General features: G+C 38.1%; 1 protein-coding gene across 5 annotated transcripts in view; it reads left to right on the forward strand.

Moving 5' to 3' along the window:
* ADAMTSL3 (ADAMTS like 3) overlaps positions 1 to 24,762 on the forward strand; it is a 392,199-nt gene that overhangs the window by 286,968 nt on the left and 80,469 nt on the right. For all 5 annotated transcript variants that reach the window (XM_055362792.2, XM_055362793.2, XM_004056691.5 and 2 more), the window contains 2 exons: positions 7,927 to 8,119; positions 8,234 to 8,413. In XM_055362792.2, the coding sequence (XP_055218767.2) occupies positions 7,927 to 8,119; positions 8,234 to 8,413 (373 nt within the window). The remainder of the gene's footprint in view (positions 1 to 7,926; positions 8,120 to 8,233; positions 8,414 to 24,762) is intronic.

The raw sequence follows: 24,762 nt of genomic DNA on the forward strand, positions 1-24,762 counted from the left end.
GATGAGACTTTGGACTTGGACTTTTAGGCCAATGCTGGAGTGAATTAAAGCTTTGGGGACTGTGGGAAGGCATGATTGGTTTTGAAATGTGAAATGCACATGAGATTTACGAGAGGGGATGAAATGATATGGTTAGGCTTTGTGTCCCCACCCAAATATCATCTTAAATTGTAATCCCCATAATCCCTATGTGTCAAGGGAGAGACCAGGTGGAGATAACTGAATGCAGTAATGAAAATTAAACTCCTTTCTCCAGAACTTAATAAGTAAAATAATTCATCCAAAAATACCCCCAAAAATATGCTAAGAAAAGAGAATCACATCAGCAAATGATTGGATAAAGAAAATATGGTATATGTACACTATGGAATACTATTCAGCCATAAAAAGAATGAAATCTTGTCTTTTGCAGCAACATGGATGCAACTGGAGGCCATTATCTTAAGTGAAATAACTCAGAAGTCGAAAGTCAAATTTCACATGTTCTCACTTACAGGTGGGAGCTAAATAATGTGAACCCATGAACATAGAGTGTGGAATAGAATTTGGAGACTCAGACAGGTGGGAGGAGGGTAAAGGATGAGAAATTACCTAATAGGTACAATGTACATTATTCTGGTGTTGGTTGCAGGGAAAGTCCAGACTTTATCACTTTGCAATATATCCATGTAACGAAATTGCACTTGTACCCCTTACATTTCTGCAAATTCAATTTTGAAAAAGAAGAGAGAATCATATTAAATTCTCCCACTTTTTAAGTAAAAAAATAGCGGTAATACCCAGTGGTGACAGATTCAGAAAAAAGTTAGGAAATGTTCTTGTAGATAAGCATCTGTCATTCTGATGGATCATGACTAGTGCATTCACTTGTGATTCCTTTGCCTTTAAAAAAGAATGATATTAAAAGAAAAAATAAGTGCCTTATACTGTGAAAAATGATAAAAAGGACTTCATGATTCTAAAAAGAAAAAAGAGACTTATCAAAGAGATAATAAGAGGGAATATTTCAGAATTAATGAAAAAATATGAAACCTAAGAATTGGGAGTCACAGCGAATCCCAAACAGGGAAAAAAAAATACACACTCAGATACATTGTTGTTAAACTTTAGAACTCTAAAGACAAAGAAAATCTCAAAGTCAGAGATATAGAAAAGATCCAGGAAAGGAACAATAACAAAAACTGCCATTTTTCCTCATGAGAAATAATGAAGCATTATCTTCAAATGGCTCAGAAAAAAAATTCACTGTCAGCCTAGAATTGTATACTTATTAAAACAACATTTTAAAGATGAAATAGGGATATTTTCAGATTGTAATAGTATCTCCTTATGCAGCAAGTGTCAACAAAGTAGTCTTATGGTAAGGTTATATGACAATTAAATGAGTTAATACATATATTTTAAAAAGAGCTTGGCACATCATAGGTAATCAATAAATATTTACTAATATTATGTTAAGTATTCTAGGTGAACAAAACCAGGAAATTGCACTATTAGTAAATTTTCAGTAAAGACAATTTTAAAGAATGTATTCATTAAGCAGGAAAATGATCCCAGAAGGAAGGTCTGAGATATAAGAATGAATGATGACCGAAGTATATTGTAAAGATACTTAATCTAAAAAAGTTTATTGACTATGGAAATCAATAATAGTTTCTGATTTATCAATTTGAAAAAAGAAATATTGTCCAACAAAACCTTGTAAAACTCAGAGAGATTGATTAATTAAAGTGCTTTAGGCCCTTATACCATTTGTTAAGATGGAAATGATTTTGGTTAAGTCTAGAGTTGTTAAATAGGGCCTTTAAAATTCTAAGGGTAAACCTAAAAATAAAATATAACAGAGGGGAAAACAGAATAAAAAGTATAACAAGCAAAATAAATGCTCACAAAAACACAGGAAATAATTAGAATGAGAAGAATGGAAAAGTCAGAAAAAACAGAATTCTTAACAATAGTAACAGATGAAAGTAGTTCAAGATAGCTGAGAAATCCTTTCATCTTGATCAATAAAAGGATAGACATACTGAACAACTCTAGACTTTTGTTATAAACATTTATAGTTATGCTATAAAAACCCTGGAAGATAACCTAGGAAATAACATTCTATACATAGGCCCTGGCAAAGATTTCATGACAAAGATGCCAAAAGCAATTGTGACAAAAGCAAAAATTGACAAATGAGACGTAATGAAACTAAAGAGCTTCTGCACAGCAAAAGAAACTATCAACAGAGTAAATAGCCAACCTACAGAATCAGAGAAAATATTAGCAAACTATGCATCCAGTGAAAGCTTAATATCTAGAATCTGTAAGAAACTTAAACAAATTCAGCAAAAAAACAAAAATCCCTTTAAAAAGTGGGCAAATGATGTGAACAGACACTTTCCAAAAGAAGACCTCCGTGTGGCCAACAAGCATATGAAAACATGCTCAACATCTCTAATCACTAGAGAAATGCAAATCAAAACCGTAGCGAGATACCATCTCTCACCAGTCAGATGGCTATTATTTTTTTAAAAAGTCAAAAAATTACAGATGCTGGTGAGGTTGCAGAGAAAAGAGAACATTTATACGCTGCTGGTGGGAATGTAAATTAATTCAGCTATTGTGGAAAGCAGTGTGGCAATTTCTCAAAGAACTTAAAAAAATTACCGTTTGACCCAGCAATTTCATTATTGGGTATATATCCCAAGAATTATAAATCATTCTACCATAAAGACACATGCACACGTATGTTCACCGCAGCACTATTCACAATAGCAAAGACATGAAATCAACGTAAATGCGCATCAACAGTAGACTGGATTTAAAAAAATGTACATATACACCATGGAATATTTTGCAGCCACAGAAAAAGAATGAGATCGTGTCCTTTGCAGCAACATGAATGGAACTAGAGATCATTACCTTAAGTGAACTAATGCAGGAACAGAAAACCAAATACCGCATGTTCTCATTTATAAGTAGAAGCTAAATATTGAGAATACATCAACACAAAGAAGGGAACAACAGACATCAGGGTCTACTTGAGGGTGGAAGGTTGGAGAAGGGAGAGGATTGAAAAAGTACCTACCAGGTACTATGCTTATTTATATGGGTGATGAAATAATCTGTACACCAAATGCCTATGACATGCAATTTACCTATATAACAAACCTGCACATGTACCTAAAATAAAATGTTTAAAAATTATCATTACGTATGTTAAAAGTCAAGGATCAGTGCTAAATGAATAGAAATACTAATTTATGTATTGATTTTGTCTTTTTGCATGTTAATTGAATGTAAAATTTCTAGAATTCAAAAATAATCTAAAACTTGTATCACCTTATATTAATCAGGGTTCCTAGGTATAAGCAGTATAAACTAATTGTGCTTAACTTGAGCTAATAATAAACTTACTGGAAAGATGCTAAGTGGTCCACAAAAATAATAGGCTGGATAACTAAGTTTATAAATTTTTCAGGAGCTAAGGGAGATTAAATTGAAAGAAAACACAAAGTCATACCAAAGTCATGTCTGGTTAGGTATTTCTGGACACTTGTGGCCATTACTGTCACTAGACTTTTTACAATGATGCACTCACCACCAATGCCTGGTCCCATATACCACTTCCACTCAGTGGTGGGCCACTGCTGGTCACATCTAACTATATGACTTTGCAGATAGATAATGTCCCCTTTATGATAAGCAGCTTGTCACATGGTCACCTGATGGGTCATGGTCAGGCGTTCCACCATGGTCAGGTGTTTAGTATCTAAAAACGCCTAGAACTAGGCTAGAGCTATTTTATAGGAGGAGCATTGCTACCCTTTAAAAGGGCAGATTTTATGTTATGTAAACTGTATCTCAATAAAGCTGTCATTTCAAAAAAAAGCATTTCATAGCTAAGTCATTTAATTTTTTGTTACGGTTACATTTTCTTTTGGGTGCAAGTTTTTTCTCTGGAGTTGGCAATCTCCTTACTTTTTTTTTGTTTGCCTAATTTCAATGATCCCATCATTAACTTATTCTCAAAATCTCTATCAGAGTTTATTCTCTCAGTACATTCAAATATATATTTTGTTTTTTATTACATATTCTGTTTCATAACTTTCTTAGTGCTTTAGCGCTGTGTGTTTACATTGATTTCTGGTCAACTGAGATGTTTCATTTGTATGGGGGAATGTCTTACCCTTATGTCTTTCTTTAACTGGTTTGCTATTTTTTGTAACAAAGGGGTGCTCAATTAGATATTTTGCTCTATTCTCCAGCCCTCTCTCACCTTCCCACCCCCAAGCCCTTGCTTTTTTGGATGCGCTAATTCAAATTAAAAATGTTTTTTTATCATGAATATCTGTTAACATTTACAAATGTTTTTCTGTCTCTATTGAAATGATCATATGAATTTTTTCCTATAGTTTGCTATGTCATAGACACTGATTGATTTTCCAAGGTTGAACCAATTTTGCCTTCCTAGAATAAACCCAGATTGGTCACCATGTAACATTATTTTTCACTTTATCACTTGATTGCTAATATTTTATTTAGGATTTTTAAATCTGTTTATGAGTGACATTGGCTTAAATGAGTTGGGAAGTTCTTCTTCTTCTTTTTTTTTTGAGAGTTTATATAAGGTTGGAATTGTTTATGCCTTAAATGTTTAGTAGAATTTCACCAAGGAAGCCATCTGACATGGAGTTTTTTAGATACTTTAAATAACAAATTTAACTTAATAGATATAAGACTATTCCGATTTCTCTTCATTTGTGTGTTAGTTTTGATAAGTTGGTTTTTGTAGGAATTTTTTCAGTTCATGTAAACTTTCAAATTTATTGACATAATGTCTTTCATTACTTATTGTACTTTTTTTATGCCACAATGTCCCTCCTTGAATTCCTGATTTTATAATGTGTGCCTTCTCTCTTTTTTCTCCATATTTTATCAATAATTTATTAATCTTGTTAGTCTTTTGAAGGACCAACTTTTTTTTTTTTTTAGACAGAGTCTTGCTCTGTCACCCAGGCTGGAGTGCAGTGGCCTGATCTCAGCTCACTGAAAGCTCCGCCTCCTGGGTTCAAGCAGTTCTCATGCCTCAGCCTACCAAGTAGCTGGGATTACAGGCGTGCACCACCACACCCAGCAAATTTTTGTGTTTTCAGTGGCGATGGGGTTTCACCATGTTGGCCAGGCTGGTCTTGAACTCCTGACCTCAGGTGACCCACCCACCTCAGCCTCCCAAAGTGATGGGATTACAGGCATGAGCCACCGCACCCCGCCAGGACCAACTTTTTGTTTCATTTTCTAATTCATTCATTTTATTCTCATGTTTATTGTTTCCTTTCTTCTACTTTTTTGGGATGTAACTGCTATTTTTTAACCTCTTGAAATGGTTACTTAGATTATTATTGTCAAACTTTTTTAATATATCATTTAAGGCTATTGATTTTCTTCTAATCATGGCTTTAGCTAAATTCCACAAATTTTGACATTTGATATTTCTATTAATGTGCATTTAAAAATACTATTTACTTTCCCTTGTGATTTCTTCTTTGGCCCATGGGCAATTTAGAAGATTACAGCATAATTTCTAAGTATTTGGGCTTTATCTAATTTAGTTCCACTGTGGTCAGAAAATATACTGAATTAGTCACCTCACACTGCCATAACAAAATACCATAAGGGTGGCTTCAAAGACAGAACTTTATTTTCTCACAGTCTGGAGGCTGGAAAGTCCAAGACTAAAGGGTTCAGTTTTTGGTGAGGGCTCTCTTCCTGACTTTCAGACAGCAGATGTCTTGCTGTGTCCTCACATGGTGGAGAGAGAGCAAGCTCCCTGGTGTCTCTTTTTACAAAGGCACTAATCCCATCATGAGGGCTCCACTCTCTTGTCCCCATCTAACCCTCTTTACCTCTCAAAGGTCCCATCTCTAAATACCATCATGCTGGGGTTTAGGGCTTCAACATTTGAATTTGTTGGTGACACAAACCTTCAGACCACATCACAGACCCTGTATTGTTTTAATCTGTTGATTAATTTGCTTCTTTTTTACTTAGAATTTATACTTTCATTTAGGATTTAGGATATATAACCACATGCAAAAGTTTGCTTTATGTATATTTGTCAGCTTTTGTGTTCAGATTTTTTCTAGCTTTATAATATGCATAAAATAAAATATTTTCATCTTCTTATTTTGGAACATTTAAGATAATATGGGAATTCACCTGTGTCTTGAAAATTTGTAGGACTTGACCACAAAACTAGTGAGGTCCAGTCCCTTTCTTAAATGGAACTTTTGTAATTCCTTAGAAAGTTATCTATTTTACCCATATTTTCAAATATATTATTAAATCTCCCATATTCTTATTAATGTCTGCCTTGTTAATATGCCAAGGGTTTAGCAAAGTATTTTAAATATTTTTAATTTTTTAATTTTTTTGTCCATTTTTCCTGTACTTCATATCTCATGCTTTTTACAAGTTTATGTTTTATATTTAATCTCCATACTTGTATGATTATATCTTCATTGTGAAATTTTTCCTCCATAAATAAAACTTTCATTCTTTTGTCCTATTATATCTGCATTAAATACTATTTTTCATTTTCTTTTTATTTATACAAGTAGGAGGTGTTTATAATAGAAAATTAGAAAAGAGAAAAACTGAGAATCATTTTTAGATTAAATACTAATTTTTTCAGAGAAATAATATTTTTTCCAATATGAGTGCTTATTTTAATAAAAATCAGAGAAAAAATCAGCAAGAATAAAGAAAATAAAAATCCTATAGTTAGATATCATCACTGGCAACATTTTAATGAATAATTATTCAGATTTTTTTCTGCATGCATTTATAAATGCATAAAATAGGATTATACTCTACAAATTATTTTATGACCTTTTTTCTATTAAAAATATATCATGACTGTATTTCTATGTTAATAACTATACATCTACTTTATTATTTTAATGGCTGCTAGCATTGTGCTGTATGAATGGACAGTTATTTTCTGCTTTATTGTTAAACATTTATATGATTTCCTTCCATTTTGTAAAATGTAATTAAATTTAATTTTTGTGTGTGTGCTGTTATTATTACACACTACCCTGGAGCCAGCATCCTTTTATGAACATTTTAAACATTTAAAAATGGTTTCCTCATGATGTATCTCTACAGTAACTAGTGAAGAATTCATGTTTGCTAATTAAATATCCACAAATTAAAATAACCATAATGTGTAATTTTTCAGCCATCAGATGGGCAGAGACTTTTCTCAATGATATTCTCCAATGTGGTTAGGGGTGTGGGCAACTAGGTGCTCTCAAATGCTTCTGGTGGGAGTGTAAATTGGGAGAATCTTCCTTGAAGGCAACTTGGAAATATGTGTCGAAAGCAGCTGCCCTGGTTTTTCATTTTTACAGATGTTTTATGAGAAAACCTGATTTTTCCAAGATCTTATTGGAAAGGAATCACATTATATATATGTTGTAAATCCAATCCTAACATTAAAGAATCTTCTTAGGGATATTCCAAATGATGAAGCCAGGTGCCCTGAAGATTTCCTGAAGTGTGCTTTTAAACATTTAAAATTTCTTTTGACACCTATATAAATCATCATTGCCTTGGGGCTCCATTCAAAACAAAACCAGGATTTTATTTTTGATATATAGTGGTAGGACAGGATGGGAACAGATCTGCTGCTTTTTACTCTGGACTTTCCCAAATGGGAAAGATCTTTAAACACTTTCCTGACATTTCTTGCCTTTAAATACTATATTTCTGTGTTTTAATTGCGTATATTGATGGAGATGCTGTGACTGTAGAATCTGTATACAGGGTGTGAAGTCTGGAAGCCCAGAGGAGAGCTTCACGTTGTTCATGCTCTGATGGTTGCACGTTGGTTTATTGGACTGTTCAACTTTCCCCACTTGTTTTCTGTTTTAGGTGGCATGTGGGCTCTTGGGGACCCTGCTCAGCTACCTGTGGAGTTGGAATTCAGACCCGAGATGTGTACTGCCTGCACCCAGGGGAGACCCCTGCCCCTCCTGAGGAGTGCCGAGATGAAAAGCCCCATGCTTTACAAGCATGCAATCAGTTTGACTGCCCTCCTGGCTGGCACATTGAAGAATGGCAGCAGGTAGGGCAGACTGGCCACTCCAGGGCCCTCTGTGATTATGACTGTGAGAGGCCCTGCACTGCACTAACATAGAGTGGGCCAAGCCTGCCGCCTCACCCCCTCTTGTCTTCTTAGTGTTCCAGGACTTGTGGCGGGGGAACTCAGAATAGAAGAGTCACCTGTCGGCAGCTGCTAACGGATGGCAGCTTTTTGAATCTCTCAGATGAATTGTGCCAAGGACCCAAGGCATCGTCTCACAAGTCCTGTGCCAGGACAGACTGTCCTCCACATTTAGCTGTGGGAGACTGGTCGAAGGTAAGGGCCAGGCTCAACTTTATAGTCCCTTCTTTTCTGCCCCTCCTTTGTTTCAGCTTCTAAATATTTCCACAAGATCAGGCTGGAACTACTGTGAGATGAGTATGGGTCCTAGGGGGCCACATTTAAGGAGGCGCTCACTCACTCTCGGGTTTGTGCAAGTTCCGTAGTCCAGGCCTGCACACAATGATTCATTTCCAGTTTTTACTCAATATTATTCAAAGTGTTATCATCATCATTCTCCCAAACCAGCCCCTTCTTTTGGAACTACCAGGATCATAGTATCCCAGGATAAACTCAAAATCACTTTGGTTCCTCTCTTCCTTGTGTCCTCCCATGTGGAATCATTCATTAAGCCCCGTCATTCCAACATTGTGAACATCTTCCATGCCTTAACTTCCTCTATGTTCTGTCACTTATGCTGTTAATTTTACCTTTCATCATGGCAAGCTTGAATTAGTGCAGTGAGTAGACTTCTAGCAGATCGTTTCAGTGCTGGCAGGGCTTGACCCAGTCTAGTAATGAAGCCTTATTTTTCAGGTGGGGGAAATTAAATCCCAATAGCTGAAGTAAGCTGCCTAAGCTCCACAGCTGGAAAAGTAGCAGAATCCACTGGTTTTGACTTTATTCCAAGAGTTCTTTCTGTTATATTACACTGCCCACTTGATCTTTCTGTATTACTCTCTCATCTCCAGACTAGCTAACATCCCATAGTGTTCCCATCACTGTGTCCATCAAGTCTCCAGCTTGTTCAGAATCTTCCATAAGTCTGATTGCTTGCAAAATCAAGTACAGTAGTCCCCGTTTATTCACAGGGAATACAGTCCAAGACCCCAGTGGATGCCTGAAACTGTGGATCATACTGAATTTTATATATCCTATGTTTTTTTTTTATCTGATAACTGAGAAGACTACTTAAGTGACTAATAGGTAGGTAGCATGGATGGAGATTCATGTCGTGGGCAGATGGAGCGAGATGGTGCGAGATTTCATCACACTACTCAGAACGTCATGCAAACTAAAACTTACAAATTGTTTATTTCTGGAATGTTCTATTTAATATTTTTGGACCACAGTTAACTGTGGAAAGCGAAACCGTGGATAAGAAGGTACTATTGTATATGTTCCCCAGAATAGCTGGTAGGGCCTTTCTTGCACTCATGGCTCTCTTACTCCAGTCCTTATTCTTCTTCCAGCCCTTTGCTCCAGTCTTGCTGCATCCTTAACATCTGCAGGCTGAGATTTTAGCACAGATTCCAAAACACATAATTAGTTATGTTATCAGTGTCTTGTAACCTTCAGTCACTGCTAACTGGTATGTATCTTCTTGGACTGGAGACCCAACCCCAACATCAGAACTAACCTCAAGAAATAAGGAAGGACAGTGAGTGACATTCACAACCTGCTCTGAGTCCTAGGTTCAGTGCCAGGCATAGTCATGACCTGCTCCTCTCATATCGTCCTACGATAGCCCCAGAAGCAGACGTTGTCTCCCTTTTTATAGATGAGAAAAACAGAGGTTCGTTCAGATTAAGTAACTTGCCCAAGGACAGAGATAGATTCAAACCCAGGCCTGTGTGACCCAAAATTATTACACATGTATACACTCCTGTCTTTTATGCAAGAGAAAAGGCTTTTGAGTCCAACAGACCCATGCTGGTACCCCAGCTCTAAAGCCTAAATCTGGGTGGCCTTGTTAAATACACCTAACCTCTCTGAGCTTCCGTTTACTTTCGCTAAATGCAATGGTTCTTGTGAGGATAACATAAGATATTTGACATGGCAATGTCTCGTAGAGTAGGCTCTTCCCATTGCCCTTGATAGAAGGTCCACATTTCTGGCTGTAGGTTGGATTAACAGTATTTCTGTACATATATCCAGACTGGGATTTTTCCTGTTTTAACTGTGTAGTTTTGTTAAGTGCTAGTATTTTAAAACTGTCTTAACTGAAAACCTACAGGTCATTATCCTCAATCAAGGCCACTGAAGGTCTACATAAACTTTCCCTGAAACCTCAGAAGAAGCCCAAGGAAAGAGATGAACCCATCTCTCCAGGGTCTACAGAGCAGGAGTTGCCCTAGGATCCAGCCACCAATACCCACTTCCTCTATCCAACTCACAAGCAGCTGGAGACAGTGCCAGTGGCCACAGCTCTCCCCGGAAAGTTGCCATACTATAGGTCAATGACTTGAGGGACAGGAGTCCCTCCTGCAGTCAGGTCCTAAACAAAGAGAAAGGACTGATCCAGGTGAGACCACCACCCGAAAGGAGGCTGGAAAGGACAGGTAGAAGGTCTGTCTGGAGAGCTTTGTGTGCAAAAGTGGGTTTGCTTAATTTTCCTCCTACTTGCACAAGAACAATAGACGGCCCAAGGGAGAATCATTCTTTTGGGAATTCCTTTGAGACTAGGTCAGGCAGTGGGGGCTGGGCAAAGGTGTTAGAGAGGTGGGTAGCCTGGGTGGGCTAGTGGGTAGGCAGTATTTATTCCATCACCCAGCTAAGCCCCAAGAGTGAAGTCTTACCTTGCCCCATTGTCAGGAGAGATGAAGGTTCCAGTTACTGTTTCCATAAAGTTAGGGACAGAAGGAAGGGCCACAATTTTGTGGGGAGAATCTTGGCATTGTGATGCGTGATTCTCCTTGCTACACTTAGTGTGGCCCAAGGATTAGTCAAATTGACATCAGCAGGGAACTTATAAGAAATGAGGAATCTCAAATCCCACCCAGACCTAAGGAATCAGAGACTGCATTTCAACAAGATCCCTGGGTGTTGTAATGATACACTTGCAGTGTGAGAAGTGTTTCCTTACCTGCCTCTCATACATGTGTCCAAGGTAGGAATGGCCCTGGGTAGTGATTTCTTTGATCAAGTGCTGCCCTAACCTAAAGGGAGGAGGCAAGAAAAGGGAAGAACAGCAAAGGGGCAGATATTGAGGAGGAGAAACCAGACAGCTTGTTTCTGGATGCAGCAAGGGAGCACCTAGAACCACTGCCAAGCTCTAAAATACCCCACTTTGCTTCTGTCCTTGCTTCTTTCCTCTAAGAACAAACAGGCCTTCACAGTTCTATCCTGCCTGGTGGAACAAACGGTTGTCACTGGTGTCTTAGAGTGGAGGCTAGTGGTGACATCACCACTTTCCTCCGTGTCCGCTCTCTCAGTGAATAACTGAATTTACAGTTGCCAGTTGCGTATCACTAAAGTAACACCATTGCACATCTATGTGGGCCCACTTGTGTGTCTTTGCTCTTGTGGCTTTCAAATCCTTGGTCCAACTGTAAGCTTTCCTCTTCTGTGAAGTTTTCCACTTCCTAAAGTCACCCAGCATTTCCTACTTTTAAATCACAGTGACCCTAATTTTTACTGTTTTGCAATGGTAGCTATTTCCTGAGCATCCACATGGTCTTCCCATCTGGTTTATATTGTCCTTGAGGCCAGTGGCCATGGGATTGCCAACAGGTCCTCCAGTTGTTCAGAGCTCTAAGCAAGTAAATACTATTCCTCAACAGTCTTTGCAAAGTCAGAGAAAATCCAAAGTGGTGTTGAAATAGTGATCTTTAGAAGAGCTCAGGTCTGCTAACACAGGAGAGGCAGATCATTCATTGGAGGGGTTTTTGTTGAGACAAAGAAGAAAAGGAAACTTAAGAGGAGGCTGGCTACCCACGTGAGCTGGTTTGGACTGGAGGCTGTTTAGCTTCACAGGCAACCATTCATCAGGGCAAAGAGCAAGCTCTTCTGTGCTCCAAGAGGTCAGCCCAAACTCAAACAAGACACTCTGGCTTCCAGTCATGACCTCACATCTAGGAAGCCCCTATCTGGGAGGAAGAGCAAGCGTATACACACGCACAAGAAAACAGAGGCAGCCTCAGCCTGTGACACCAAAAGCCATTGGTGAGGCTTGAGCGCAGTCAGGCACACAACCTGTTGCACAGAAATTTTAGTTTTCTACTGGATGGAGCTTTCTCCTGTTAGTTAAAATTTCCTCTCATCAGAGTTGCTTTTTTTTTTTTTTGGCAGAGACTCTGATACCAAATTGCCACCCTTCTTAAAGCTTCCTGCCAAACTAGTCCTTCTGCCATGGGATAGCTCACTTGGGGGCAGCCATCCATTTTGTGGTTCTGGATAAGGTCCTTCCACGTTGAAACTGGCCACTAACCCTGGACACAGAAAGGCTGAGCAGCCACGCCAGAATTTCCATTCTTCATGGAGCCAGGCCTCTGGCTTGCAGCCAGAATCTTCCTCTTCCCCGACACTAGCTCTATTCATGACATGTTTAAGCTCTGTCCATTCATTGACTTATGAGTTTGCCTTGGTTCCTTAGATCTGGACCAAGCCTTAGGCAGAAAGGAGCCTTCAGTTCTTACACTGCTTTTGAAGTTATAAGAAAGGAACATTGACTCATATCAGGCAATCTTCCCAAATGGTGAATTTCTGTGATCCACATACCCCTTGTAGCCTGTTTTGTGTCCCACCTCTTGGCTGAAATAGCCTCCTTTATTTTCTGTACTTTGATGGAACATTTGATTATTTTGTTTATCTTCACCTTTTTCCTTCATCATGTTTCTTGGTGTTTTTATTTTTTCTACTTATCTGACTATGTCTTTTCTGTTGGCTTCTCTTCTTCCAAATCTCAAAAGGCCCGATATTTGATCCTTTGATTTCCATTGCTACACTTTTCCACTGTGGCTGATTCTGTGTCCTGAATTCCTTAACTCCCATGGGTGATTTTCAATCTCCAGAAAGTCTCTAACCTTCTAACCATGTCTCCAGCTCTCCATCTAGTTTATATCCTCATCGTGGGAAAGCAAAGGGACAGCCTCTTCACTCTCTCCCAACCAGTTCTCCCCACTTCCTGTCTCTGTCCATGTACCACTGTCTTCCAACACTTATGATCATCTCTGAGTTCTTCACCTCCTATATTGTTATTTGTATCTGCCAACTCTTCAACTCTTGAACTATTAATATATCTAATATGCTAAGTAAAAAGGAAAATATCTCTATAACTGAAAAATGTTATAAAGAACAACCCAAGATATGTCCAGGATACATGGATTTTAAAATATGACATTCCCCGATTTTCCATAGAACTATTAATTACAACTCGTGAAGGAAGTAGTGTGTTGAAGTCAGTTCTTACTGGCCAGTGAGAACCACTTATGATCTCATCCCAACTTGTGCTCAGTCACATAGGGTTGATAGCTGGAAATCAGCCATGATGGGAGTATTTACACCACAGACACTGGCAAAACCATCATGGCTGTTTCCTCCAAGAACATGTTTTGAAACATTTACCAGCACACAAGTGCACAAAAGCTTATTTACACACACACACACACACACACACACACACACAGAGTTATGAATGAAACACTTTCAGCTTATCGATGGTGCTTAGGATGGAAGTGCCCTCAAGAAGCTCCCATCTCTGAGCTCTTTGATACAAAGTCTAAGAAACTTGGTTGGGCTTCCTTAAGACACTTTTTATCTTTATCTTCATAACTGGTGTTTCTTGGGGCCAGGAAATATCAGACCTCTGGGTGAAGATACATTCTATGAATCATTATCCTACAGATTTAATCTGGTCTTGATCGAAGGTTGTTGATCTAAATGCATTAACTGTATGTTCAGATATTCTTTCTGTGAATAAAAGACCAGTTCAGCTCTTAAGGTTTATTGTAAAACTCTTCTTTTACTCACTTTTATTATGTGTTATTAATTATGAGTTTTTTATTATGAATCACTAGGCAGATAACAATTCTTTTTGAATTTTTTTATTTTTAATTTTTGTGGGTATATAGTAAATATCTATTTTTATGGGGTACATGAGATACGTTGAAACAGTTATGCAATGTGTAAGAATCACAAAATGGAGAATGGGGTGTCCATCCCCTCAAGCATTTATCCTTTGTATAATAAACAATCCAAATTATATTATTTTAATTATTTTTAAAAAGTCAATTGAATTGTTTTTGGATATAGTCTCCCTGTTGTGCTAGCAAATACTAGGTCTTACTCATTCTTTCTAACTATTTTTTGTACTCATTAACCATCCCCACATCCCTGCCCAACTACCCTACCCAGCCTTTGGTAACCATCCTTCTACTCTCTATCTCTATGAGTTCAATTATTTTAATTTTTAGCTCCCACAAATAAGTGAGAACATGTGATGTTTGTCTTTCTGTGCCTGGCTTATTTAACTTAACATAATGACCTTCAGTTCCATCCATGTTGTTGCAGATGATAGGATCTCATTCTTTTTTACGGCTGAATAGTACTCCATTGTGTATATGTACCACCTTTTCTTTATCCATTAGTCTGCTGACAGACACTTAGGTTGTTTCCATATCTTGGCTATTGTGAATACGGCTGTGGTATACATGGGATTATAGATAGCTCTTTAGTATCTGATTTTCCTTTCTTTTTGGTATATACCTAGGAGTGAGATTTCTAGATCATATGGTAGCTCTATTTTTAGTTTTTTGAGGAACCTCCAAACTGTTCTCCGTAGTAGTTGTTTTAATTAACATTCCCACCAACAATGTACAAGGGTTCCCTTTTCTCCACATCCCTGCCAACATTTGTTATTGCCTATCTTTTAGATAACAGCCATTTTAACTGGAGTGAGATGATATCTCATTGTAGTTCTGATTTGCATTTGCATTTCTCTGGTTGATGTTGATGTTGATCACCTTGTCATATGCCTGCTTGCCCTTTGTTTGTCTTCTTTGATAAATGTCTATTCAGATCTTTTCCCACTTTTAAACTGGATTATTAGATTTTTTTTCCTATAGAGTTGTGTGAACCCCTTATATGTTCTGGTTCTTAAACCTTTGTCAGATGGGTAATCTTCAGATATTTTCTCCAATTCTGTGGGTTGTGTCTACTTTGTTGATTGTTTTATTTGCTGTGTAGAACCTTTTTAACTTCATGTGATCCCATTTGTCCATTTTTACTTTGCCTGTGCTCGTGGGGTATTAATCAAGAAATATTTGCCCAGAGCAGTGTCCTGAAAAGTTTCCCTAACATTTTCTTGTAGCAGTTTCTTAGTTGAGGTCTTAAACTTAAGGCTTTAATCCATTTTGATTTGATTTTTGTATATATTAAGAGAGAGGGATCTAGTTTTACTCTTCTGCATATGGATATCCAGTTTTCCCAGCATCATTTATTGAAGAGATTGTCCTTTCCCCAATGTATGATCTTGGCACCATTGTCAAAAATGAGTTCACTGTAGATCTATGGATTTATCTCTGGGATCTCTACTCTGTTCCATTGGTCTATGTGTCTGTTTTTATACCAGTACTATGCTGTTGTGGTTACTATTATCTCTGTAGTATAATTTGAAGTCAGATAATGTGATTCCTCCAGTTTTGTTCTTTTTAGTCAGGATAGCTTGGGCTATTCTGGGTCTTTTGTTGTTCTTTATAAATTTTAGGATTTTTTATTTCTGTGAAAAATGTCATTGATATTTTGATAGGGATTGCATTGAATCTGTAGATCGCTTTGGGTGGTATGGACATTGCAACAGTATTGATTCTTCCAACCCATGAACATGGAATATCTTTCCATTTTTTATAGTCCTCTTCAATTTCTTTCATCAATGTTTTATAGTTTTCATTATATAGATCCCTCACTTCTTTGGTTAAGTTGATTACTTGGTATTTCATTTTATTTGTAGCTATTGTAAATGGGACTACTTTCTTGATTTTTTTGATTGTTCGCTGTTGGCTTATAGAAATGCTACTGATATTTGTATGTTAATTTTGTATCCTGCAACTTTACTGAATTTGTTTATCAGTTCTAATAGTTTTTTGGTGGAGTCTTTAGGTTTTTCCAAATGTAAGATCATATCATCTGGGAACAGAGATAATTTGACTTCTTCGTTTCCAATTTGGATGCCCTTTATTTCTTTTCTTTTCTTTTTTTTTTTTTTTTTTTTTTTTTTTTTGCCTGATTCCTCTGACTAGGACTACTAGGACTATGTTGAATAACAGTGGCGAAAGTGAGCATCCTTGTCTTTTTCCAGATATTACAGGAAAAGCCTTCAGTTTCTCCCCATTCAGTATGATACTAGCTGTGGGTCTGTCATACATCGCTTTCATTGTGTTGAGGTATGTTTCTTCTATACTCCTTTTTTTTAGGATTTTTGTCATGAAGGGATGTTAAATTTTATCACGTGCTTGTTTGGCATTAATTAAAATGATCATATGGTTTTGTTCTTCATTCTGTTGATATGATGTATTACATTGATTGATTTGCATGTGTTAAGCCATCCTTGCATCCCTGGGATAAATCCCACTTGGTCGTGATGAATGATCTTTTACTGTGTTGTTGAAATCACTATGCTGATATTTTGTTGAGAATTTTTGCATCAGTGTTCATCAGGCCCTGTAGTTTTCTTTTTCTCTTTTTGATGTGTTTTTGTCTGGTTTTGGTATCAGATTAATACCAGCCTGATAGAATGAGTTTGGAAGTATTCTATCCTCCACTATCTTTCAGAACAGTTTGAATAAGATTGGTCTTAGTTCTTTAAATGTTGATAGAAACCATCAGTGAAGTCATTGGGTCTCAGGCTTTTCTTTACTGGGAGACATTTTATTATGGCTTTGATCTTGTTAACTTGTTATTGGTCTGTTCAGGTTTTGGATTTTTTCATGGTTCAATCTGGGTAGGTTGTATATGTCTAGGAATTTAGCCATTTCTTCTAAATTTTCTAATTTATTGATATGTAATTGCCATAGTAGCAACTAATGATCCTTTGAATTTTGCAGTATCAGTTCGAATGTCTTCTTTTCCATCTCTGATTTAATTTATTGGGGTGTTCTCTCTTGTTTTCTTAGTCTGGCAGGAGGTTTGTCGATTTTATTTATGTTTTCAAAAAACCAACTTTTTGGTTCATTGATCGTTTGTATCGTATTTCTTCTACTAATTTTGGGTTGTTTTGCTCTTGATTTTCTAGCTAAGATGTATTGTTAGGTTGTTTACTTGAAGTTTTTCTTCTTTTTTGATGTAGGCATTTATAGCTATAAATGTCCCTCTTAGTGTTGCTTTCACTGTATCTGATAGGTTTTGGTATGTTGTGCTTCCATTATCATTTGTTTTAAGAAAATTTTCAATTTCCTTCTTAATTTCTTTATTGACCCACTTGTCATTCAGGAGCATATTGTTTAAATTCCGTGTATTTGTACATTTTCCAAAATTTCTCTTGTTATTGATTTCTAATTTCATTCCATTGTGGTCAGAAAAGGTGCTTGATGTCATTTCAGTTTTTTGACTGTTTTAAGACTTCTGTAGGGCTGAACATATGGTCTATTTTTGAGAATAATCCATGTGCTGAAGAGAAGAATGTGTATTCTGCAGCCACTGAATGGAATGTTCTGTATCTATTGCCCTATAGTGTAGATTAAATTGGATGGTTCTTTGTTGGTTTTCGGCCTGGAAGATCTGTCCAGTGTTTAAAGTGGGATGTTGAAGACTCAAGCTATTATTGTATTGAGGCCTATATCTCTATATGGCTTTGATAATATTTGTTTTATATATCTGAGTGCTCCAGTGTTTAGTGCATATATGTTTACAATTGTTATATCCCACCAGGCGTGGTAGCAAGCACCTGTAATCCCAGCTACTTGGGAGGTTGAGGCGGGAGAATCACTTGAACCTGGAAGGTGGTGGTTGTAGTGAGCCAAGATCGTGCCACTGCACTCCAGCCTGGGCAACAGAGTAAGATTCCACCTCAAAAAAAAAAATAAAAGAAAAAAACATTGTTATATCCGCTTGCTGAACTGACCCCTCTATAAATTAAACAATGACATTCTTTGCCTGTTCTTACAGTTTTTGCCTTGAAATCTATTTTGTCTGATATAAGCATAGCACTACTGCTGTTTTTGGGGTTCCATTGGCATGGAACATCTAACTCCATCCCTTTATTTTCAGTCTATGTGTATCTTTACAGGTGAAATGTGCTTCTTGTAGGTAGGCAACAGATAAATGGCTCTTGTTTTTTCATCCATTCAGCCTTTCTGTGCCTTTTGATTGGGGAGTTTAGTCCATTTACATTAAGTGTTACTATTGATAAGTAGGGACTTTCTCCTGCCATTTTGTTATTTGTTTTCCGTTTGTTTTGCAGTCTTCTCTTTCTTCTTTCCTTCCTTCCTGTTTTCTTTTTAGTACAGGTGATTTTTTTCTGGTGGTATGACTTAATTTCTTGCTTTTTATTTTTTCTGTATCCATCGTATGGTTTTTGATTTGAGATTACCATGAGGCTTGCACATACTATCTTATATCCCATTATATTAAACTGATGACAACTTAACACATTGTGTAAACAAACACACAAAAAGAAAACTAATGAAAACTCTATACTTTTACTTTGTCCTCTCACTTATTAACTTTTTGTTTCTCTTTATGTTTTATTGTGCTATCCTGGCTTGAAAGTTGTTGTATTTATTATTTTTTGATTGGTTCATCATTTAGACTTTCTACTTAAGATGAGTTTTGACACCACAATCACAGTGTTATAATATTCCATGATTTTCTGTGTACTTACTATTACCAGTGAGTTTTGTACCTTCAGGTGATTTCTTCTTGCTTATCTATATCCTTTTATTTCAGACTGAAGAGCTCCCTTTAGCATTTCTTATAGGACAGGTCTGGTGTTAATAAAATCCCTCAGCTTTTGTTTGTCTGGGAAGACCTTTATTTCTCCTTAATGCTTGAAGGATATTTTCACTGGATATACTATTCTAGGGTAAAAGTTTTGTTCCTTCAGCACTTTAAATATGTCATGCCACTCTCTCCTGGCCTTTAAGGTTTCCACTGAAAAGTCTGTTGCCAGACTTATTAGAACCCCATTGTGTGTTATTTGTTTCTTTTCTCTTTTTGCTTTTATGGTATTTACCCTTGACCTTTGGGAGTTTGACTATTAAATTCCTTGAGGTAGTCCTCTTTGCACTAAGTATGCTTGGTATTATATAACCTTCTTGCACTTGAATGTTAATATCTTTCTCTAGGTTTGGGAAGTTCTCTGATATCCCTTTGAATAATTTTTCTACCCCTATCGCTTTCTCTACCTCCTCTTTAAGACTAATAACTCTTAGATTTGCCCCTTTGGGGTTATTTTCTAAATCTTGTAGGCATGCTTCATTATTTTTTATTCTTTTTTCTTTTGTCTCCTCTAACTGTATTTTAAAATACCCTGTTTTCAGGCTCACCAGTTCTTTCTTCTGGTTGATCAGTTCTGCTGCCAAGAGACTCTGATACATTCTTCAGTATGTCAATTGTATTTTTTAAATCTAGAATTTCTGCTTGATTTTAAAAATTAATCTCTTTGTTAAATTTATCTGATAGAATTCTGAATTCCTTTTCTATATTGTCTTGAATTTGTTTGAGTTTCCTCAAAATGGCTATTTTGAATTCTCTGTCATGTATCTCTGTCACTCCAGGATTGGTCCCTGGTGCCTGATGTAGTTCATTTGGTGAAGTCATGTTTTCCTGTAGATGTCCTTTGGTGTCTGGGCATTGAATAATTATGTATTTATTGTAGTCTTCACAATCTGGGCTTTACAGTCTATGCCTGTCCTTCTTGGGAAGCCTTTCCAAGTATTCAAAGGGACTTGGGCCCCAAGCCCAGTAACACTGTGCTTCATGCACACTCATAGAGATATTACTTTGGTGGTCTTGGATAAGATCCAGAAGCATTCTCTGGATTACCAGGAAGAGACTCTTGTTCTCTTCCTTTACTTTCTCCCAAACAAACAGCATCTCTCTGTCTCTCTCTCTCTCTCTCTGTCTCTCTCTCTCTCTCTCTCTCTCTCTCTCTCTCTCTCTCTCTCTCTCTCTCTGTCTCTGTCTCTCTCTCTCTCTCTGCTGAGCCACCTGGAGCTGGGATTGGGGTGATGCAAGCACCCCTATGGCCACCAACACTGGAACTGCCCTGGGTCAGACCTGAAGCCAGAATAGCACTGGGTTTCACCCAAGACCCACTGCAGCCACTATCTGGTTACTGCCTATGTTCACTCAAGGCCCTAGGGCTACAGTCAGCAAGAGTTGAAGCCATCCAGGCTTATGTCCTTCCCTTCAGGCTTATGTTCTTCCCTTCAGGGAGGCAAGTTCTTTCAGGCCCTGGGCATGTCCAGAGATACTTTCTGAGAGCCAGGGATTTAAGTCAAAAACCTTAGAAATCTACCTGGTATTCTATTACCCTGTGGCTAAGCTGCCACTGAAACCATACAACAAAATCCTTCCCCCTCTTCCCTTCCCTTTCCACAGGCAGAAGAGCTCTCCCCATGGCCATCATCATCAGCGGTCCGTAGAGAGTTCTGCCAGGCTACCATTGCTGATCACTTAATGCCTAGGGACTCTTCAGCCAGCTTGTGAATGCTGCCAAACCTGGGATTCACCCTTCAGGGTAGTAGGCTCCCACCTCTGGCCCAGGGAAGGTGCAGAAATGCTGTCCAAAAGCCTAGGCCTGAACCCAGGGACCCCTGAAGCCCACTAGATACTCTATCCACTGTGCTGAGCTGTTACCCGAAGCCAGCATATCTCAAAGTCTCATCCAAGGCCCATGGCATACTACCTGGATATCACTTTTGGTTATTCAGGGCCCAAGGGCTCTTTAGTTAGCAGATAATTAATCCTGCCAGGACTTGGTCTTTCTCTTCAAGGCAGTGGGTTCCCTTCTGGCCCAGGGTGTGTCTAGAAATGTCACCCAGGAGCTAGGACCTGGCATGGGGGCTTCACGACTCTGCCCAGTGCACTATCTGTGGCTGAGCTTGTATCCAAGATGCAAGACAAAGTACAAAGTCCTCTTGACTGGTCTCTCTCCTCTCCTCAAGCAGAAGGAAGGAGTTGCTTTCATTGCTACAAGCTGTGCTGCTTGGGGTTGAGGGAGGGGTAGTGCAGGTACTTCCCCAGCTGCCCCATCTGGTGTGTCACTAGGTCACACACTGCCCCAGTCCACTGGCTCTAACCCCAGAACACCGTCAGACTTGCCTAAGAATCTGAGTCCTTCCTAGACTGCCTTTCAAGTTCACTTAGGACCCCACAGCACCTTAGCCCATGGTCGTGAGACTGCTGAAACTCAGGCTCCGGCCACTGGAATAGGCACTTCCCCTCTGGCTAGGGCTGGTCCAAATGCTGTCTCTGTGGGTGTCAGCTGAGTTCAACACGGTTTCACTTCCCACTGTGACAGGGCAGCACTGAGTTCAATGCAAAGTCCCCCAGTTGCTGTGCTCTCCCTCCCTGAAGTGCACAGATTCTCTCTCCGTGCCATGCAGCCACTGCCAGGGAATGGGGAAGGGGTGGTGTTGGTGATTTAAGACCATCTTTTCTGCCTTCTTCAGTGCCTCTTTCAGTGATAAGAAATTAAAAACAAGTACTGTGATGGCTCACCCAATTTTTAGTTCTTATGAAGGTGCTTTTTTGTTCGCAGATAATTGTTTAAATTTAGTTTTCCTGTGGTAGTGGGAGTAGGGGGATGATCGATGTAGCCTTCTATTCTACCATCTTGCTCTGCCCTTTTTGCTAAGCACTCTTCTACTGGAATAATAGTGTCTTTTTAGACTGAATCTGACAGTTTACTCTTATATTATGACCCATCCAAAATATGCCCAGTGGATTCAAATTCATGTAGTTCTATCTGTTCCACGTGTTTTAAATTACACACACACACCGCACAGGCACACACACACACGCGCATAACCTGAATACACTTTATTTTCTTGACCCAAAGTAACTGCCAGAGGGGAAGACCCATTTCTGCACATGTTTGTATCCCACTTGGTGCTTGGTAAACACTTTTTGGCTGAAGTATAATGATTTATAAAAGCTTCTTCTACACTAAATAGGCCTATTTCCATAGCCTTACAAACTCACTCATTTAATCAACATTTACTAGCATTGCTATGTTGATTACCCTAGGCACCAGGAATCAGAGACAACTAAGAATAGTTTTCAGTGAGCTCACTGTTTAATAAGGCAGGCAGAAGAAATGACATTTACAACCATGTAAAAAATGCCCAATAAAGGTGTTCTGTCTACAGAGCTATGTGAAAATTGAAGGGAAACGTCTAAGTCTGCCTGGGTCCCTGGAAAGTGTTGCATAAGATGCAGCTTTGGAGTTGCGTCTTAAGAGATGAGTGCAAACTGTGTGGAAATGAGACAGAGGGGTGTTCTAGAGTGACAAGAGTGTATATAAAGGCACAGATTTGGGAGAGTTTATCAGTCTTGTGTGGCTTGAGAACAGGATGCACTGAGTAAGTGCTGGTAGGTGAGATGGAAAGGAGAGATTACAGCTGGATTGTGAAGGCTTTAGGGTATTGGATTTATCCCTACAGTCATTGAGAGCATGTTGGAAGGTGTTTGAATGGGGAAGTAAAATGTAAGGTTTTAGACATATAATTCTGGCTGCACTATGGATAAGGTATTAGAGGAAGAAGGAATTGAAGTTTGAAAAACCTTGTTAGATGGTGATTGGAATAAAATCAACGAGAGAATGAAGAAGCAGTTGGGATAGAGAGTAGTAAGTGGTTTTGAACAATATGTGGGAGATTTAACTGACATATTTGGCAATTGAATTGACAGGACATGAGCAAAAAAGAGGAGTGTTGTATATTTTTGTCCTGGGAAGCTAATGAATGAGATGACATTAATTTTAAAATTAATTAGAAAGAAGAAGCATATTCAGAAAGTGACTTGAAAGGGAGAGAAAAATGGCTTATTTTAGACATACATGTAGTTTGAGAGTCTATAAAGGTATCAATAAAGAATTACAGCTCAGAAAAGATCTGCATTAAAGTTATAATTGTGTGAATCATCAACACATATGTGGTAGTTGAAACCATGGAGGATGACTACCATGATATCTAAAAGTATATTATTGACAGTAGTCCCTTTAAAAATTATTTGAAGGCTTCTAGTGAAGCAAAATCATGGTAGTAGCATAGTTACTGTTCCCAAATCCCTCATTAAAAAACAAAAAGCAGAGCAATTAGGAATGCAGAAGGAAAGGAAAAACAACAGAGGTAATTTTAACAAAAGTAATATAAGTAGGTGAGGCCAAACCACACAGTGCAGACACTGTTCAGAAATGGCAGAATTAGCAGCTGGGCAGCGATAAAAAAGAGGAGAGACAGGGCCAAGAGTTGTGGAACACAGATGTCAGGAATAAATAGCATGACAAGAAAATGATCCTACTCTGAGTAGAACCCTCAGCAAATAGGTCTGAGACCAATCAGCCTAATTGAGGAAAGACTTCAGAGTGTGATTGGTTCCAGAGTGTGATTGGATGCAAGAAAGATCATGCAGAACCACTAAAGGGCTTAAGAAGTGCCCAAGAAAAGTTGTCAGAATTATAATCCAAGTGGAGAAGGAACACAAGAGGTAAAGGAAAGAGATGTTCAGATCCTTGGGGGTTGGGGAGTCCAGAGATACAAATCCCAGAATTGTGGCCAAATTGTTGCATATAATACTTCTTTTTAACACCAGAGGAGGAAGCTCTTAACAGTGAAGATAACTATCCTGAAATATTCCCTCCTGCTTACACTCTCCTTCCCTAAAAGTACAGAAAACAATCTAATTCATTTAATAAGAACATCTGCAAACCTCCAAAAAGATACAGTAAGATAAAAGTATCAATAGCATACCAACATAATGAAAATTTGGCCTTTAAACAGATGTAAATATACTCAGTGTTACAAAATGAGCTAAGAGAAACAAAAAGAAAACTGTAGAAACAAATCAGAAATAGAAAATTCAAGAAATGAGATGAATAAATAACAGGAGAATGTAAAATGATAGCTGACGGTTTAGAAAAGAATTTTTAAAAGTAAGGGTAAATTTCTCAGAATGTAGACTAAACACTAGAAGAAACTCAAGAATGACTGGGCAGAGAAAGTGTAATAAGCAAAATAAAAGGAGGGAAATGACAAGAATCAAAGAGAAATAAAAAAAGATTCAAGTGCAAATAATATATATAAAAGACAAGGAAATAAAATTCAATGAATATAGAGTCCCAGGAAAAGAAAACCACCAAAAATCATAACAGAACAAAACTATAAATGGCTCAAATTGCCATATTGAAAGGGCACTCTATATACCTGGGAAAACTGACCCAGAATGGTCAATATCAAGACATACTCAGCTGGATGCAGTGGCTCAAGCCTGTAATCCCAACACTTTGGGAGGCCAAGGTGAGTGGATCACTTGAGGCCAGGAGTTCAAGACCAGCCTGGCCAACATGGTGAAACCCTGTCTGTACTAAAAAAAATACAAAAATTAGCTGGGCTTAATGGCACACTCCTGTAATCTCAGTTACTCGGGAGGCTGAGGCAGGAGAATCACTTGAACCCAGGAGGCAG

The sequence above is a fragment of the Gorilla gorilla genome, chromosome 16 (genome assembly GCF_029281585.2).
Source record: "Gorilla gorilla gorilla isolate KB3781 chromosome 16, NHGRI_mGorGor1-v2.1_pri, whole genome shotgun sequence".
In the NCBI taxonomy this organism is placed as follows: Eukaryota; Metazoa; Chordata; class Mammalia; order Primates; family Hominidae; genus Gorilla; species Gorilla gorilla.